The sequence below is a fragment of the Aethina tumida genome, chromosome 3 (genome assembly GCF_024364675.1).
Source record: "Aethina tumida isolate Nest 87 chromosome 3, icAetTumi1.1, whole genome shotgun sequence".
NCBI classification, from domain to species: domain Eukaryota; kingdom Metazoa; phylum Arthropoda; class Insecta; order Coleoptera; family Nitidulidae; genus Aethina; species Aethina tumida.
Genome location: NC_065437.1, coordinates 35,227,676 through 35,241,123, shown reverse-complemented (window position 1 = coordinate 35,241,123; position 13,448 = coordinate 35,227,676). Strand labels below are relative to the sequence as shown.

Sequence of the window (13,448 nt, the reverse complement as noted above, 5' to 3'; positions counted from 1 at the left end):
TTCCAAATGCCACTAAAGTGTTTTACATGCTCTTAAATAATCCGACATTTTAGGATTAAAATACTCGTCGTCACTTAAATACCTCAATACTCGTTAAAACACATAAAAGGCCAAGGAATCTGATATTATTTTTATTTGTAACGTACACTGCTCAACACAACAATATTCCAAGGCCATGGACCTGCTGGGAATGAGAAAAATTCACATTTAGTGAGAATTATTTTAAATGTGAAAACTAATGCGCTAATTCAACAAGTGTAATTTTCCAGGTTTTATTCCTTGATAACTATGTTAACTAAATATAGTTAAACAAAAAATGGTTCATTAGAAAAAATGTGATTTATAGTTCTCAAAGTTATTCAATATTTTTTGTTAATTTTTGTAGAAAGCTTCTTATATAGAATGTATAATTATATAAGTTTAAAATAGTTTATAATGGTTATTATTAATTGAAATTTGGCATTTTGAAAGCCTAAGTTATTTCCTTATAAGTACTTCTACCCTTATTTATTTCTCCCGATAAATATATGGGATACAAGTGAAACTTATAGAGCTTAATTTGACAATAATTTATTTATTTTTAGATATCAAGATTCTAATTATTTATAAGAAAATATGGTTCTTAAACTTGAATACTGGAATGACTTTAAACGTTTAATTAAATATTATGTTACCGACTACCGAATATACTGGGTAATAGGCTTATATATTAGACCATACAAAATATATAAACATTTTGCACAATTCATTGCAATATGTCTGGTGCCGACAATTTTTGTCCATATTGTTTGTATGGTTTTTAATTGGAATTTAGAATTCATCATTGAAAATGCCATATTATTTAGTTTTCATGTGCAGGTAATACATTTTAATAATTAATAATAGTTAATAATACAAATAACAATCATATTATAATTATAGGTATCCGGTTGTGCCTTATTTAGTTATTACAGTTTTAACTTAATAAGACCAATACTGTTTGAGTTTATGTCAATTTTATCTCGCAAAGATTACATAACACTCTCCCCTAAGCTATTAATGTTAATAAAAGAAAGATTGTATTTGACGTTATATTTTTACACATTAGCATTTTTTACTACAATTGCGGCTGTTAATATGGATATGGAGAACTTATATTATCCAATTGCACTATTATGTAATTCAAATAATTATATTTTAGTTGTATTGTACTATTTACATAAAATTAGCTTTCTATTGATTCCCTCCGTATGTATTTGTGATGCATTATGTTTTTTCACACTTTCAACATATTTGACTCGCGATGTATATTATATTAAACGCATGTGCAATAGTTTTGTAGTAAATGAAGAATCAATTTGTCAGAGAACGATAAAGAACAAATTAATTAAATTAATAAAATTTCATACTGAGATAAAAATGTAAGTTAGATAATTTTTTAAACTTATAAACTGACAACATTTATTATAGATTGACAGGGAGAATTCAACAAGTATTAAATTTTGCAGTCATTCCTTATGCCATATCTGCAGCTCTTACCGGTACATCATTATGTGTATCTTTTTTATATCCAAATGTAAGTAACTTTATACATAAATTAATTTGAAATAACAATTTTCGAGTTTAGGTTGATAGAGTTAGCTTATACGATAAATTTATACTCATTTTGATGCTTTCACATACTGTGATGTTTTATTTGGTTGGTGGACAAATTATAGAAGATGTGGTAAGTTGACAAATTTAATATATAATAATAATATTTAAGCTAATTAAATTAAATTAACCAAGGCTTTATTTAGACTGAAAAAATATTTAACTACGTATCACATACGCCGTGGTATTACTTTAATATAAGTAATAGAAAATTATTATTGATGTTGATAACAAATACTTCCAAACCCATTACTTTTTATTTTACAAAAAAATTGCCAGTCAATCACATATTATTAATGAAGGTGAGATGTACTAGAAATGGAAAATTAGAGTTATGTTAAAATATGTTCTCAAATTTTTTAGATTGGACAATCTATATACTCCGTAATCGCCTTAATGGTGAATATAAGAAGGAATTAGTTATATTATATTTAGTTTTACGACGTTGAGAATAATTTAAATTATTACTTTTAAAGGATGTTGTAACAACACTAAAGGTTGATATTTAACACATGCACTATTTAATATATATGATAGATTAGCGACTGTTAATCTGTCTTTTTAGTTTGATTAAAACACTAAATTCACAATAATACGCTTTATTACAACAAACGTAGTTTAACCCTCGACATCTAAAGCTTGACTGCTCGGTTCTTTCTTAAGAACTGCCCCGATTATTAAATGTAAACAAATACTTCAGATTTGCTTATGAAACAAAACTAGTCTAAATAGATGTGAGCACGTCGCATCGGTCCATCGGTGAAGGTGATGACGTAAGCTAACACGGCCTTCCTGACATGTGGGGCGTCCTCGCACCTTCCGCAGTTTTGCAAAGATTCACCTGACACCGGTAATCTGTAAACATTATAACAGCAGTACAAGCTCAAAATATATTCGAAGAACTAAGTCTAAACCTTATTTCATTTAACAAAATAGACTGTTATGTGGCACAGTTAACAACCACTAGAAGCACAGAGGCGGCTCAACCATCAACAGGTCTGTTACACCCATGTCTCCCAAGTGCTATCAAAAGATACCATATTCTAGCCAGGAGCTCAGAGGCGGTTCAACCACTACCAGGTCTACTACCCGCTTGTCTCACAGACCCAGAACACAACAATCTAAGCCTGCAGAGCAGGGACCTTAAACATAGCCTGCCGAGCAGGGACCTTTAAACATAGCCTGCAAAGTAGGGACCTTAAACATAGCCTGCAAAGTAGGGACCTCAAACATAGCCTGCGACGCAGGGACCTTAAAAATAGCCTGCCGAGCAGGGACCTTAATCATAGCCTACTAAGCAGGGACCTTCACATATAGCCTGATACACAGGGACCTTAAACAGCCTACTAAGCAGGGATCTTTACACACATTCACACATCAATCTTATTAAATAAATCTATATCCATCATACCTTATAGAATTTCTGTATCTGGCCAGGTTCGTAACTGTTCATGCGCTGCTATTGTAGTTCTACCTCGGCTGCCAATCCTTCGGAGTGCGTACCTCTCATTAGGTAAACAATGCGTTACCTCAAAGGGTCCGTGATACTTTGGTTTCAACTTTTCTCTATTCGACAGCTAACAACGACATCTAATCCTAACGAACTTGCTTCTGTATGTAGTTCGGTTGACAATTCCAGATCAAAAATGTTGAAAATCGGATAAGAAATCAATCGTACATTTTCACATTTAAATGTCCATTCAAAAGATTTTCCCTCACGTAACAGTGCAGATATCGGTGCTGTTAAAGTTGCAAAGTTTTTCACAAGATGTCTAAAATATCCATTCGGTTGTTCTTTTATTTCTTTCGTAACCCACTCGTCCATTCCTGACAAATTCAAGTTATATTCCTCAAATGCAATTTCTAAATCTTACAAGTCGAAACTGCGCTGCAGCCACACTTAAACCTTCTGCGCAGTCATCTTCAATGTTGCTTGAGTAGTTTGGGCGTTGGCCATTGTCGATAAAATTTCCATGTTTTGTTTTTGGAATCTGTTGTTACTTTCTTGCTGCTAGTCTCTCTCCGATGCACTTTCGGTAATGTTCACAACGTTCGGACTTACTGCGCGGTCGCGTTTTTCACTATTGTCTGCCATTGTTCGTTCACAAAGAAACACAAAAAAAAAAAAAAAATATTTTTTTAGGTCCTTTCTTCCGGAAATAATTCACGAGAAGATATCCCACTTCTGATGATAGATTAGCGACTGTTAATCTGTCTTTTTAGTTTGATTAAAACACTAAATTCACAATAATACGCTTTATTACAACAAACGTAGTTTAACCCTCGACATCTAAAGCTTGACTGCTCGGTTCTTTCTTAAGAACTGCCCCGATTATTAAATGTAAACAAATACTTCAGATTTGCTTATGAAACAAAACTAGTCTAAATAGATGTGAGCACGTCGCATCGGTCCATCGGTGAAGGTGATGACGTAAGCTAACATATATATTATTATATTTAATATTATATTAAAATATAATAAAATAATTATCATTTTAACGAAGATAATTACACACTTCTGTACCTATCATGTATGTATTTAACTTATAACGCTAATAAATTATTAATAGAAACGAATCTAACACATTATTCAACATTAATTAATGAAAATATAAACAAAACATTGATGTTACTTAAAATGATCAATTTATAATTAAAAAATATGTTTTTTTTTTAATATAACTAAATTAAGTAAGTCAAATTAGTTTACATCCAAACAAGGCAATGGTTTAAAATTATCACTTGTACAATAATATAAAAATATACCAATACTAAACCCATTAATTAATAATTAATCGTCAACGATGATTCATCATTGATCAAACTTTTTTACAAACTTATAATTGACTATAACGAATTTATAGACTTTTATTCAGTTGAAGCAAATTGCGTGCCTTAATAAATTAGTATAAATAGTCTTTTACTTAAATATTAATTAAAATCTGATTAAACTCTATCTTAAGTTAAAGTTTTATTAGAGCAAATTCTATATATATTAGATGTAGTTTACGAATTTCGTTTGTAATAAGGATAAATCAGACGATAAAAACTAACATAAAAGGTAGGTAAACATTTTTAAATTAAAACTCAATAATAGATAAAATAAAATGAATATATACTATCGGCCAAAAGTAAAGAACAATAATAATATTTCCATTTTGTCTATGATAAAAACATTTAGTTTGCTACAAAACAAATTTTCTATATTAAACAAACAAAAAATTAATAGCGAATTGCGTAATCGTTATTTTTAATTGTCTTGACATGAACTGCTGTTATCAAATCCTCCTTTTTATCGTGATTTTCGGGGTGTTCATCGCGATTTTGCGGTCTTCATGATCCCAAAGGTTTCCTTTCAATCGGATTAAGATCGGAACTCTGGGTCGGCCATTTCATAACATTTACTTTTTCCGTCTCAAACCATTTTTGCTGTATGCTTAGGATAATGGTCGTGCTGAAATATCCACTTTACGGGCATATCATCTTCAACAAATGGAAGCATGTGGTGTTTTAAGATATTTAAGTATGCAAATCTATTCGATATTCTGTGTATAGAATTTATTTTACATGTTTTTTTTTTGGACTAGAGGGGGAAACTCTTTAAAAGAGGCTCTCCTGATGGAATTCAAAGGCATACGAATACGAAGAGTATTTTAATTATTTTTCTAAGTACTATTTAGAGAGGTGTTACGCTGGACGGTCATGGATTAAGGTCGACAGTTAAAAGGCATGGCCTTTTATATCAGTCGGTTGCCCGGAGAAGGATGTTGTGAAGGCGGGAGACTTCCGGATTGGGGTGACTGAGGAGAGAATTCCGGAGATTTTGTGCGAATTTCTGTGGGGTTTCGAGAAAGGTCGGGATATCATATATGAAACGGATTTGTCTGTTTCGAATATAATAAGGTATATTTAAGGCAAACCGCACCAGCCTCATGTACAGAAACGTACTTACTAACTTTGTTTGGACGGTAACTGGATGATAGATATATTGCGATGTTCGGCGATAAAATGGGAGAGGCTTCGGTTTTTTATGAATCTAAGATTTTTTGGGAACCGTTGTCTAAGATTGGGGGGGCGGGTTTGAGCGACGGCCGCGGATGGATTTGATAACTTTCCATACCCGACTATAAATTCGTTATAGTCAATTATAAGTTTGTAAAAAAGTTTGATCAATGATGAATCATCGTTGATTAATTATTAATTAATGGGTTTAGTATTGGTATATTTTTATATTATTATACAAATGACAATTTTAAATCATTGCTTTGTTTGGATGTAAACTAATTTAAATTACTCAATGCTTGAAATTAAAACCTTGCTACGGTTGTTTGATTGACAAAAAAAACCCAAAAACACATATTTGAATTTAAAAACACTCTTTTAACAAATTTTACAAATTTAACATTATTTTAATTTGCAATTCAAATAATATGAATTTATTATCATTTATTAATAATAGTAATAATTCTATTAATAAACAGTTGTTTATTCCTTCCTCTCCATTTCCTTGATATGTTGTGCCCAATCCAACCAACTGCCTTTGTAGTTGCTTAAACTAAAAATTATTAAATTATTTCATAGAAACATTAAAATTAATTACTTTTTATATCCCAAGTTTTTAGCAATTTCAAGCGCCTGTCCAGCCCTTTTTCCACTTCTACAGGAGAAGATTATCGGGAAATTGAAGTCAGGTTTTGTTCTTCCGTATTTCTCCTCGAATTCATTGTTTGGTAAATCTTTTAATACTGACTCAACATCGTTGACTAAAATATGTTTTTGTGAATTCTACTTATTATTGAATTAATTTTTATTATAAAAAATCACTTACGCGGTATATTAATAGATCTTGGTATTGATCCAGTCTCCTGTAATTCACTTGGCTCACGCACGTCGATTATCAATACGTTTGGGTCATCCTTTAATTTGAATACATCATCAAATGTAACAACTGGAGGCAACGTAAATGCCATTGTGGATAACTGTAAATACATCAAGAACAAACACACCTTTAGAAACATTTTTGTTACTGTTCGTCGGTATAATCAAAATGGATATGAGATAAAATATGAAATGCGATTGTAATAAGTAACGGTATATTTAGAGAATAACCTTGAATATTGTATTGATTCCACTTAAGTAAAAATTTCAATTATTTAAATGCAGATAAATTAAATACAGAGTGGTAGACAAGTAGACACATATTTTTGGAATAATAGATGTTTATAATATTAATTAATATCATGTTTGTTTTGAGATAACAACTTGTTTCTAAGTGGTCTCAAAACAATTATGTTTTATCAAAAATTTTCTTTAGCAGATACTAATTTTACAAATAATTTATTCACGCATAAAAATTTATTATAAAATGTGAACATAATAATAAATAAGTAGGTTTCAATGTGCAGGGAAAATAAGCAATAATGAGGTAGATGATGTACTTTTTATTCCAACAAATGAACAGCCAAAATCTTTTTATTTGCAACAGCATAAAATTCATAAAAATTCAACAGACTCAATTCTAAGATCCTCTATTAAAATTCACTTTTGCTTGGTTTCCCAATCGGTCCAACCTCCTAAATAATTCCTTACACTAAAAAATAAATTAAATGATAGTCAACAAATAAGATATATGTATATTATGTAACAAACTTTGAATATCCAATGTTCTGTACTATATTTTGGGCTATTGCACTTCTCTTTCCACTTTTACATGAAAATATGATGGGGTCTTTCGAATTAGGTTTTGGTCTTCCATATTTCTTTAAAAACAATTCATTGGGTGTTTGTGTAAATGCAGCTTCAATTTCACCTACTGTAATGAGACATTTTAATTAGAAAAAGTTTCAAATGTATGTTTATATTACATGGAATATTTATGCTGCCTGGTATTGTCCCTGTTTCTATCAATTCCAGGGGTTCTCTAACATCAATCAATGTTACGTTATCATCTCTTTTTATTTGTTTTATGTCCTCGTATGTGACGACGTCAGAAGATGTCGAATAACATGAGATTAACGAAGGATTCGATATGTTTGGCAGATTAATACCTAGAATAATTGGGGTTAGTTTATTGTCTAATAGTATTACACGTGACAAACAGTTTAAATAATATTTACTATTTCCCACACTGACAATCTTGGACGAGTAACTTTTTAAAGCTGTATTGAACACGGAAAATAATAATTTTCCATTAAACATTTTTCAAATTTTTCTTGTAAATTGACAGATGTCAAAAGAACACCACCACCAACCACAGAAAACATACAATACAATGTGGATATTCAATATTGGCATTATAACGACTGGTTGTTTATATGTAAACAAATATGTCACAAAATTATGTTATTATAAATATAATATAAAATTTTAACGATATCCTTGTCATCATTCTGGAATCAGAGAATGCTTAGCACGACGACATCGCCCTTGGCGAGAAATTTACAAACTAGCGATATTTCAATATTTTGAGGTTGGATGGCACCACAATGTGCGATAGTGGACTACATGCGGACTGACAGAAAAGTTTTCTGAGAAAACAGTGTGGTCATTCGGCAAACCGACTTTTCTGTGAACTAGTTATTTTAGTTAGACACTTTCGACACGTTTGGGCTCGACACGGTTCGGTTTCTCATTCGGAACGCAACTGTAGTGGACCGTAGACATGTTTATATCATCCGCGAAGTAATCAAATGTTATAGCACCACAAAAACTTGGGAATATGAAACTTGGTGCAAATCCCCAACGTAGCTGTTGATATATAATTTGAAATTAATATATAAACATATAAATGGCGAAATTCACAGTCGCTGATATATTTGTCATTAAAAATGATTTTATAATGTTATCTTCCTATTAGTCAATTTTCAAACTCTGAATGAATTATTTGGAATGTTCTTAATAATAAATTTTTTTTAAAAAAACTAATATCCATAAAACGTTTGTTAATTTACATATATCACAAAGGTTTAAAGTTATTTAAGAAAAAGGAGAAATTATACTAAGTAGTTTATTACTAATAATATTAAACAAAAGTAAAATAAAATACAATAGTACCACTAGATGCTTGAATACTAGGATTAAAACTAACTCTGCGTATATGTAATATTCAGAATATTCTTATTGCAAAAAAATCAATTAATATAAACAGTGCAAAAATGATGTCAAAGAATTGGACAAGAGCCGCAGAAGATAAATAAGCTATATAAAAATAAATAATTTTAATAGTTTCTATATATATTAGGGTGGACCAAAATAATCGACGACTATATTTGTTTAACTTCCGACACTGAAAATTTAGTCCTACCCACCTTTAAAAATGCTCTTAATTTTATATGGAAAAATCCATATCTGGACATTGCTTGATCGTACAGAAAATTTCTGTTTACATTTCTTGAAGGAAATTGAGTGCTCTACAAAAAGGGTATCTTACAATTTTTTTGTACCTTTTACCCTTTAAAAGATATTGGATGTCAAAGTTTGAAGGAATTAACATCAACGAATGAATTTGTTTTAAAATATAATTTTTTACAATGTAAATAAGTTGAATAATAATTCATACCTTGATGTATTTGCAATTATATTGGTCGACGGTGGACAAAGGAATTTCTAATTTTGGTTAGAATAAGACGCGTCCCTTGTCCCGTGTCTTCACTTAGATTTTCGACATTTTTCCAATTTGCATTTGTCCCCGCAAAAGTGAAAGAAAAATAAATACATAATCTCGAGTATAGGCGAAAGATAAAAGTAGCGATCGGCGGATACGCCGTCAAGTAAGCCGTGCAAATTTGTGTTGCCGGCACTTTCAATTGTTTATTTCTAAGAATGCCACTTTTAGAGAGGAGAAGGGGAAAAATTGTATTTTTGTTGCTTGAGAATGATTTCAATAACATTTGAACTTCTTTAACATATTCAAGTATATATTAGTATTGTTTTTATTAATATTAAATTTTAACATAAAATAGTTAATTATACTAATTAATGTACTTAAGTGTAATTTGGTATTTTAAAATTTCAACCAAGGATTTTATGAATTATACAAAGATTTTAAATTATTATTGCCCTAAATTTATATGTTAAATTATAATTTTTACTAATATAATTTTAATTGAATATAAACAAATACATACTACTACAATTCTACTTAGCTATTATTTAAAAGATTTTGCAAATGTATTCAATAAAATGCTAATTACCATCTTTAATTAAATATTCTACAATTTGACTAGGAACTTTTTATTGTAGACAAATTTCATTTTATAATAAAATATTCAAATAAAAATTTTAAATTAATTTGACCTAATGAAAACATACTTAAATTTTCTTTTATATTTTAAATTGTATTTTTTACTAATATAGTTCAAAATAATAGGTGCACGTATATTTTTCAAAAATCGCAACAAGTGTTTTTATGTGCATTTCTGTTGGTCGTCGGCGCACAAAAAAATGTTTGCTATTTAAATGATTTTAGATTTTGATAAGAATCAGACGCAAGTTTTCAATATTTTTCACAAATTGTTCGTCAAGGTAACTTTGTAAATGTATGTCGTGGTATTCCATGTTCCTTAAAACTGGTTTTTGTGTTTTTAATGAAGGATATTTTGATTATATTTTTGTGTGTTTTATTGCAAATTTTTAGATTAGAATAGAAATTAATTACATTTTGGGATACATCGATATAATTACATTTGTTCTATATATATTTTTTAATCATTTAAATATATCTAAATACGATTACAATGAATAAAATAAAAATGGAAATTTGTAATCATATATTTTATATATATTTTAGACAATTTTTACTATATATAACTTATTGTGTTTATAGTTATAAATATATATTTTTGAATAACTTGAATTTGTTATTACCTCTTCCTTAGCGAATGCGGTGTAATTAGAAAAAATGTTTCAAACCCACCAAAAATACTAAAAAATTTAAAAATTTTGTTATCAATAAAGTAATTAAAACATATACGTATATATTATATATGTTAGCTTACGTCATCACCTTCACCGATGGACCGATGCGACGTGCTCACATCTATTTAGACTAGTTTTGTTTCATAAGCAAATCTGAAGTATTTGTTTACATTTAATAATCGGGGCAGTTCTTAAGAAAGAACCAGGCAGTCAAGCTTTAGATGTCGAGGGTTAAACTACGTTTGTTGTAATAAAGCGTATTATTGTGAATTTAGTGTTTTAATCAAACTAAAAAGACAGATTAACAGTCGCTAATCTATCATCAGAAGTGGGATATCTTCTCGTGAATTATTTCCGGAAGAAAGGATCTAAAAAAATAATTTTTTTTTGTGTTTCTTTGTGAACGAAAAACAATAGTGAAAAATGCAAACGCGTAGTGAGTCCGAACGTTGTGAACAGAAAGGCATCTGAGAAAGACAATAATATGGCGTTATTATTCAAAATGCAGCAAGAAAGTAACAACAGATTCCAAAAACAAAACATGAAAATTTTATCGACAATGGACAACGCCCAAACTACTTAAGCAATATTGAAGATGGCTGCGCAGAAGGTTTAAGTGTGGCTGCAGCGCAGTTTCGACTTGTAAGATTTAGAAATTGCATTTGAGGAATATGACTTGAATTTGTCAGGAATGGACGAGTGGGTTACGAAAGAAATAAAAGAACAACCGAATGCCGTTTGATCTCTTGATGATGTGATGTGCCCTGCTCGACCCATTCAAGAATGTCTTAAGAACTTAAGAAAGGACACTGACGCCCTTAAATATACAAAAATGTAACTTTTTCCAAACATCTGTGAAATATTTAGGTGTGATCGAAAAAGGACTGGCTGGATATTTTATACATCTTGTGAAAAACTTTGCAACTTTAACAGCACCGATATCTGCACTGTTACGTGAGGGAAAATCTTTTGAATGGACATGTAAATGTGAAAATGTACGATTGACATCTTATCCGATTTTCAACATTTTTGATCTGGAATTGTCAACCGAACTACATACAGAAGCAAGTTCGTTAGGATTAGATGTCGCTATTAGCTGTCGAATAGAGGAAAGTTGAAACCAAAGTATCACGGACCCTTTGAGGTAACGCATTGTTTACCTAATGAGAGGTACGCACTCCGAAGGATTGGCAGCCGAGGTAGAACTACAATAGCAGCGCATGAACAGTTACGAACCTGGCCAGATACAGAAATTCTATAAGGTATGATGGATATAGTTTTATTTAATAAGATTGATGTGTGAATGTGTGTAAAGGTCCCTGCTTAGTAGGCTGTTTAAGGTCCCTGTGTATCAGGCTATTTTTAAGGTCCCTGCGTCGCAGGCTATGTTTGAGGTCCCTACTTTGCAGGCTATGTTTAAGGTCCCTACTTTGCAGGCTATGTTTAAAGGTCCCTGCTCGGCAGGCTATTTTTAAGGTCCCTGCTCTGCAGGCTTAGATTGTTGTGTTCTGGGTCTGTGAGACAAGCGGGTAATAGACCTGGTAGTGGTTGAACCGCCTCTGAGCTCCTGGCTAGAATATGGTATCTTTTGATAGCACTTGAGAGTCATGGGTGTAACAGACCTGTTGATGGTTGAGTCGCCTCTGAGCTTCTAGTGGTTGTTAACTGTGCCACATAACAGTCTATTTTGTTAAATGAAATAAGGTTTAGACTTAGTTCTTCGAATATATTTTGAGCTTGTACTGCTGCTGTTATAATGTTTACAGATTACCGGTGTCAGGTGAATCTTTGCAAAACTGTGGAAGGGTCGAGGACGCCCCACATGTCAGGAAGGCCGTGTTAGCTTACGTCATCACCTTCACCGATGGACCGATGCGACGTGCTCACATCTATTTAGACTAGTTTTGTTTCATAAGCAAATCTGAAGTATTTGTTTACATTTAATAATCGGGGCAGTTCTTAAGAAAGAACCAGGCAGTCAAGCTTTAGATGTCGAGGGTTAAACTACGTTTGTTGTAATAAAGCGTATTATTGTGAATTTAGTGTTTTAATCAAACTAAAAAGACAGATTAACAGTCGCTAATCTATCATATATTTTTTAAAACAATATAGTATAAATTTTAGTATAATACGAAATAAAGTAATTTATAAAGTAAATTTTTATAATCTACAACAAAACAAATATTTAATATTCGTATTAACTCAATTCTAATATTTTTTTTATGAAAAATCATTGTTTCAACTTTTAAAACAAACATCCTTCTTTTTTCAATCGCATATAAAAAATTACTTAAATCTTTAATTTTGGAAAGAGTAAGACAAACCTCTATTTTTATTCGATATTAAGACAATTTTCTTAAAACACTAAAGAGTATTTATTTTTTAAACCGATTGCCTAAATATGATCTGAATAAAATGGACAACTTAATTTTATAGGTGGTTGTCAATTTGTTACGGCCCAACAGAAATTATTTAATTTAATAATAAAATATTTAAGCAAAATTGTTTTTTAATTAATTAATTTGTAAAGGTGCAAGAGGCAGATATTAAGGCGAGTTAGAGAAGGAGGAAAGAAGACGGGGCCAAATCTCGCCGGTCAAGTAAGTCGTGTAATTTTCTGTGGTCGCCGCCATTCAATTGCTTCTCTTATAATTGCAACTTCGGATAGGAGAAGGGAAAAATTTGCAATTTTGGGATTTTGCGATTTTTTATGCCTGACCATTTAAATAAGATTCGCAGTGACAATTAATATTTTGATACGAGGTGTTTGATAAGTTAAGGTGGAAGGTAAGCAAACTTGTAACTAGTCATTAATAATTCTAATAATTAAAAATATACATATTAATAATTGTTTTAAATATATAATATTGTAAAATACCCAAAATTATATTCCCGCTTGT

General features: G+C 30.8%; 2 protein-coding genes and 1 long non-coding RNA gene across 6 annotated transcripts; 1 reads left to right on the top strand and 2 right to left on the bottom strand.

The window, feature by feature from the left end:
* The first annotated feature begins 1,319 nt into the window (after nt 1-1,319).
* Nucleotides 1,320-2,158, top strand: LOC109605499 (uncharacterized). Of its 2 annotated transcripts, none has more exons than XR_002191973.2 (5): nt 1,320-1,400; nt 1,450-1,555; nt 1,607-1,705; nt 1,779-1,934; nt 1,996-2,158. It is a non-coding gene; the product is annotated as an uncharacterized LOC109605499 (long non-coding RNA). The 2 variants fall into 2 exon arrangements; XR_007547527.1 differs by having other exon boundaries at nt 1,768-1,934.
* Nucleotides 2,159-6,063: 3,905 nt separating this feature from the next.
* LOC109605497 (rhodanese domain-containing protein CG4456-like) lies at nt 6,064-6,843 on the bottom strand. 2 transcript variants are annotated; one of them, XM_049964378.1, is made up of 4 exons: nt 6,742-6,843; nt 6,461-6,611; nt 6,233-6,395; nt 6,064-6,187 (listed from the first exon to the last, which is right to left on the bottom strand). In XM_049964378.1, the coding sequence occupies exons 2-4, from the start codon at nt 6,600-6,602 to the stop codon at nt 6,118-6,120; spliced, it is 375 nt and encodes a 124-aa protein (XP_049820335.1). In that variant the 5' UTR covers nt 6,603-6,611; nt 6,742-6,843; the 3' UTR covers nt 6,064-6,117. The 2 variants fall into 2 exon arrangements, with proteins under 2 accessions (XP_049820335.1, XP_049820334.1); XM_049964377.1 differs by lacking the exon at nt 6,742-6,843 and having other exon boundaries at nt 6,461-6,687.
* Nucleotides 6,844-7,058: 215 nt separating this feature from the next.
* On the bottom strand, nt 7,059-8,093 carry LOC126264843 (rhodanese domain-containing protein CG4456-like). 2 transcript variants are annotated; one of them, XM_049964376.1, is made up of 4 exons: nt 7,749-8,093; nt 7,497-7,679; nt 7,282-7,444; nt 7,059-7,222 (listed from the first exon to the last, which is right to left on the bottom strand). In XM_049964376.1, exons 1-4 carry the CDS (start codon nt 7,828-7,830, stop codon nt 7,171-7,173), a joined length of 480 nt encoding a protein of 159 aa, XP_049820333.1. In that variant the 5' UTR covers nt 7,831-8,093; the 3' UTR covers nt 7,059-7,170. The 2 variants fall into 2 exon arrangements, with proteins under 2 accessions (XP_049820333.1, XP_049820332.1); XM_049964375.1 differs by having other exon boundaries at nt 7,731-8,072.
* Between the last annotated feature and the right edge of the window lie 5,355 nt (nt 8,094-13,448).

What these genes read in the sequence shown, in the direction of transcription:
- LOC109605497 (XM_049964377.1), bottom strand. Translation starts at nt 6,650, where the DNA reads ATGTTTCTAAAGGTGTGTTTGTTCTTGATGTATTTACAGTTATCCACA. An exon ending in AAGATCTATTAATATACCGC is followed by an intron (nt 6,396 to 6,460) that starts GTAAGTGATTTT and finishes AACATATTTTAG; the next exon opens with TCAACGATGTTGAGTCAGTA. An exon ending in AAAAACTTGGGATATAAAAA is followed by an intron (nt 6,188 to 6,232) that starts GTAATTAATTTT and finishes AATAATTTTTAG; the next exon opens with TTTAAGCAACTACAAAGGCA.
- LOC126264843 (XM_049964375.1), bottom strand. Translation starts at nt 7,830, where the DNA reads ATGTTTAATGGAAAATTATTATTTTCCGTGTTCAATACAGCTTTAAAA. An exon ending in TAGTAAATATTATTTAAACT is followed by an intron (nt 7,680 to 7,730) that starts GTTTGTCACGTG and finishes CAATTATTCTAG; the next exon opens with GTATTAATCTGCCAAACATA. An exon ending in AGGCAGCATAAATATTCCAT is followed by an intron (nt 7,445 to 7,496) that starts GTAATATAAACA and finishes GTCTCATTACAG; the next exon opens with TAGGTGAAATTGAAGCTGCA.